General features: G+C 44.4%; 1 protein-coding gene across 2 annotated transcripts; it reads left to right on the plus strand.

Annotated features, from left to right (window-relative positions):
• Positions 1–277: 277 nt before the first annotated feature.
• On the plus strand, positions 278–1,148 carry LOC136481254 (uncharacterized). Of its 2 annotated transcripts, none has more exons than XM_066478610.1 (2): positions 278–399; positions 536–1,143. In XM_066478610.1, the coding sequence occupies exons 1-2, from the start codon at positions 315–317 to the stop codon at positions 820–822; spliced, it is 372 nt and encodes a 123-aa protein (XP_066334707.1). In that variant the 5' UTR covers positions 278–314; the 3' UTR covers positions 823–1,143. The 2 variants fall into 2 exon arrangements, with proteins under 2 accessions (XP_066334707.1, XP_066334706.1); XM_066478609.1 differs by having other exon boundaries at positions 286–399; positions 533–1,148.
• Positions 1,149–1,490: the final 342 nt, after the last annotated feature.

A 1,490-nucleotide genomic window follows, 5' to 3' on the forward strand; every position in this document is an offset into this window, starting at 1 on the left:
TAAATTATTTTAATACTTTAATTATTTTTTACTGATGTAAATTATTTTATATAGATATATGTTATGTCTAGATGTATAGAAAATGCTACGAGAAATGCCAAAACGTTTTATAATTTAGGACACAAGTGCGCTCATTCATTGCTAACGTTAGAAACTGTGCGTTAATAATCTGAAACGACGCATAATAAACGCTAATAAATAAAGTAAGCTTCGTCGTCGTCCCTCTCCCTTCCACTAGTATATAATCACCTACCGCCAAAGCAAATTCGTTAGGAGGGGAGGAGGAGGACATGGCTCGACGCCCTTGAGACCCCATGACGATGATCTCCCTCACCGGCTTGACCGCGCTATCTGCCGGCCTCCTGCTCATCTTCTCCTCCTTGCTGCTGCAAGCTCAAGGTACGCAGGATCGAATCGATCCGATCCCATTCCCATGCAAGCATGCATGTTCCATCATGTTTCTGTTCCAGTTATATATAAATCAGTTCTAAATCTCCTGATCGAGGCCTGAGCAAATTGATTAATAAACAAGCAGGAGGAGCCAGCGGCGGCGAGGAGTCGTACGTGCCGGTGCGGAGAGTGGTGTACCGGTCCATATCACCGGCGGCGATGACAGAAGCAGCGGCGCCGTACGAACCGTTCGAGGTGTGCCGGAGGTGCCGGTGCTGCGCGTCGCCGTCCAACGCGAGCAGCTGCGTGGACACGAGCTGCTGCTACGCCATCAACTGCAACCTCCCCGGCAAGCCCTTCGGCACCTGCGCCTTCCTTCCGAAGACCTGCGGCTGCGGCGCCGCCAACAACTGCACCCAGCCGGCGTCCTGATGATCCTTCCTGACCCATCCTTCACTGAGATCTAATAGCAAGCAGATTAGATGACTCACTCGATCAGGGATAGATTATCCAGTTAATAATTCCCTGCCAAACCTTAGTTGTAATATTCTAGAAAGAGTGAAAGCTTCCATTTTGTTTACATGCTGCCAAAGTTTGTTACCATGGTCTACTGGGGCTTGAAAGATTCCTCCATGAACTATTTGCTTCTCATTTATATTTACCTTTTATACCCTGCTGATGATGGTCCTTGGATAGTCCTTTTCTGTATTTAGCATGCAATCCATGCTTTGTTCTTTAAAGATTCATGTTCATTAATTTAAAATCCTATTGTGTAGGTTGTGTGAAGGTGGAGAGCTACTTGACATAATACTTTCTAGGTAAGTTAAAGTGAACATAAAATTTTGAAATAGCACATCAAAATATGTGCTTCAATAGAACTGATGTTTTGCATTGGACTTAAGAGGTGGGAAGTACTCTGAGGATGATGCAAAAGCTGTCCTGGTGGAAATATTAAATGTCGTCGCTTTTTGCCACATTCAAGGAGTGGTTCATCGAGATCTCAAACAAGAGGTGACGTGTTTTTCTGCATCTCTACAATCAGTGCAAATTTCATGTTTTAAGGAGGTTTAGAAAATGCTAACTTTCTACTTTCAGTAGCT

The sequence above is a fragment of the Miscanthus floridulus genome, chromosome 9, assembly GCF_019320115.1.
Source record: "Miscanthus floridulus cultivar M001 chromosome 9, ASM1932011v1, whole genome shotgun sequence".
NCBI classification, from domain to species: Eukaryota; Viridiplantae; Streptophyta; class Magnoliopsida; order Poales; family Poaceae; genus Miscanthus; species Miscanthus floridulus.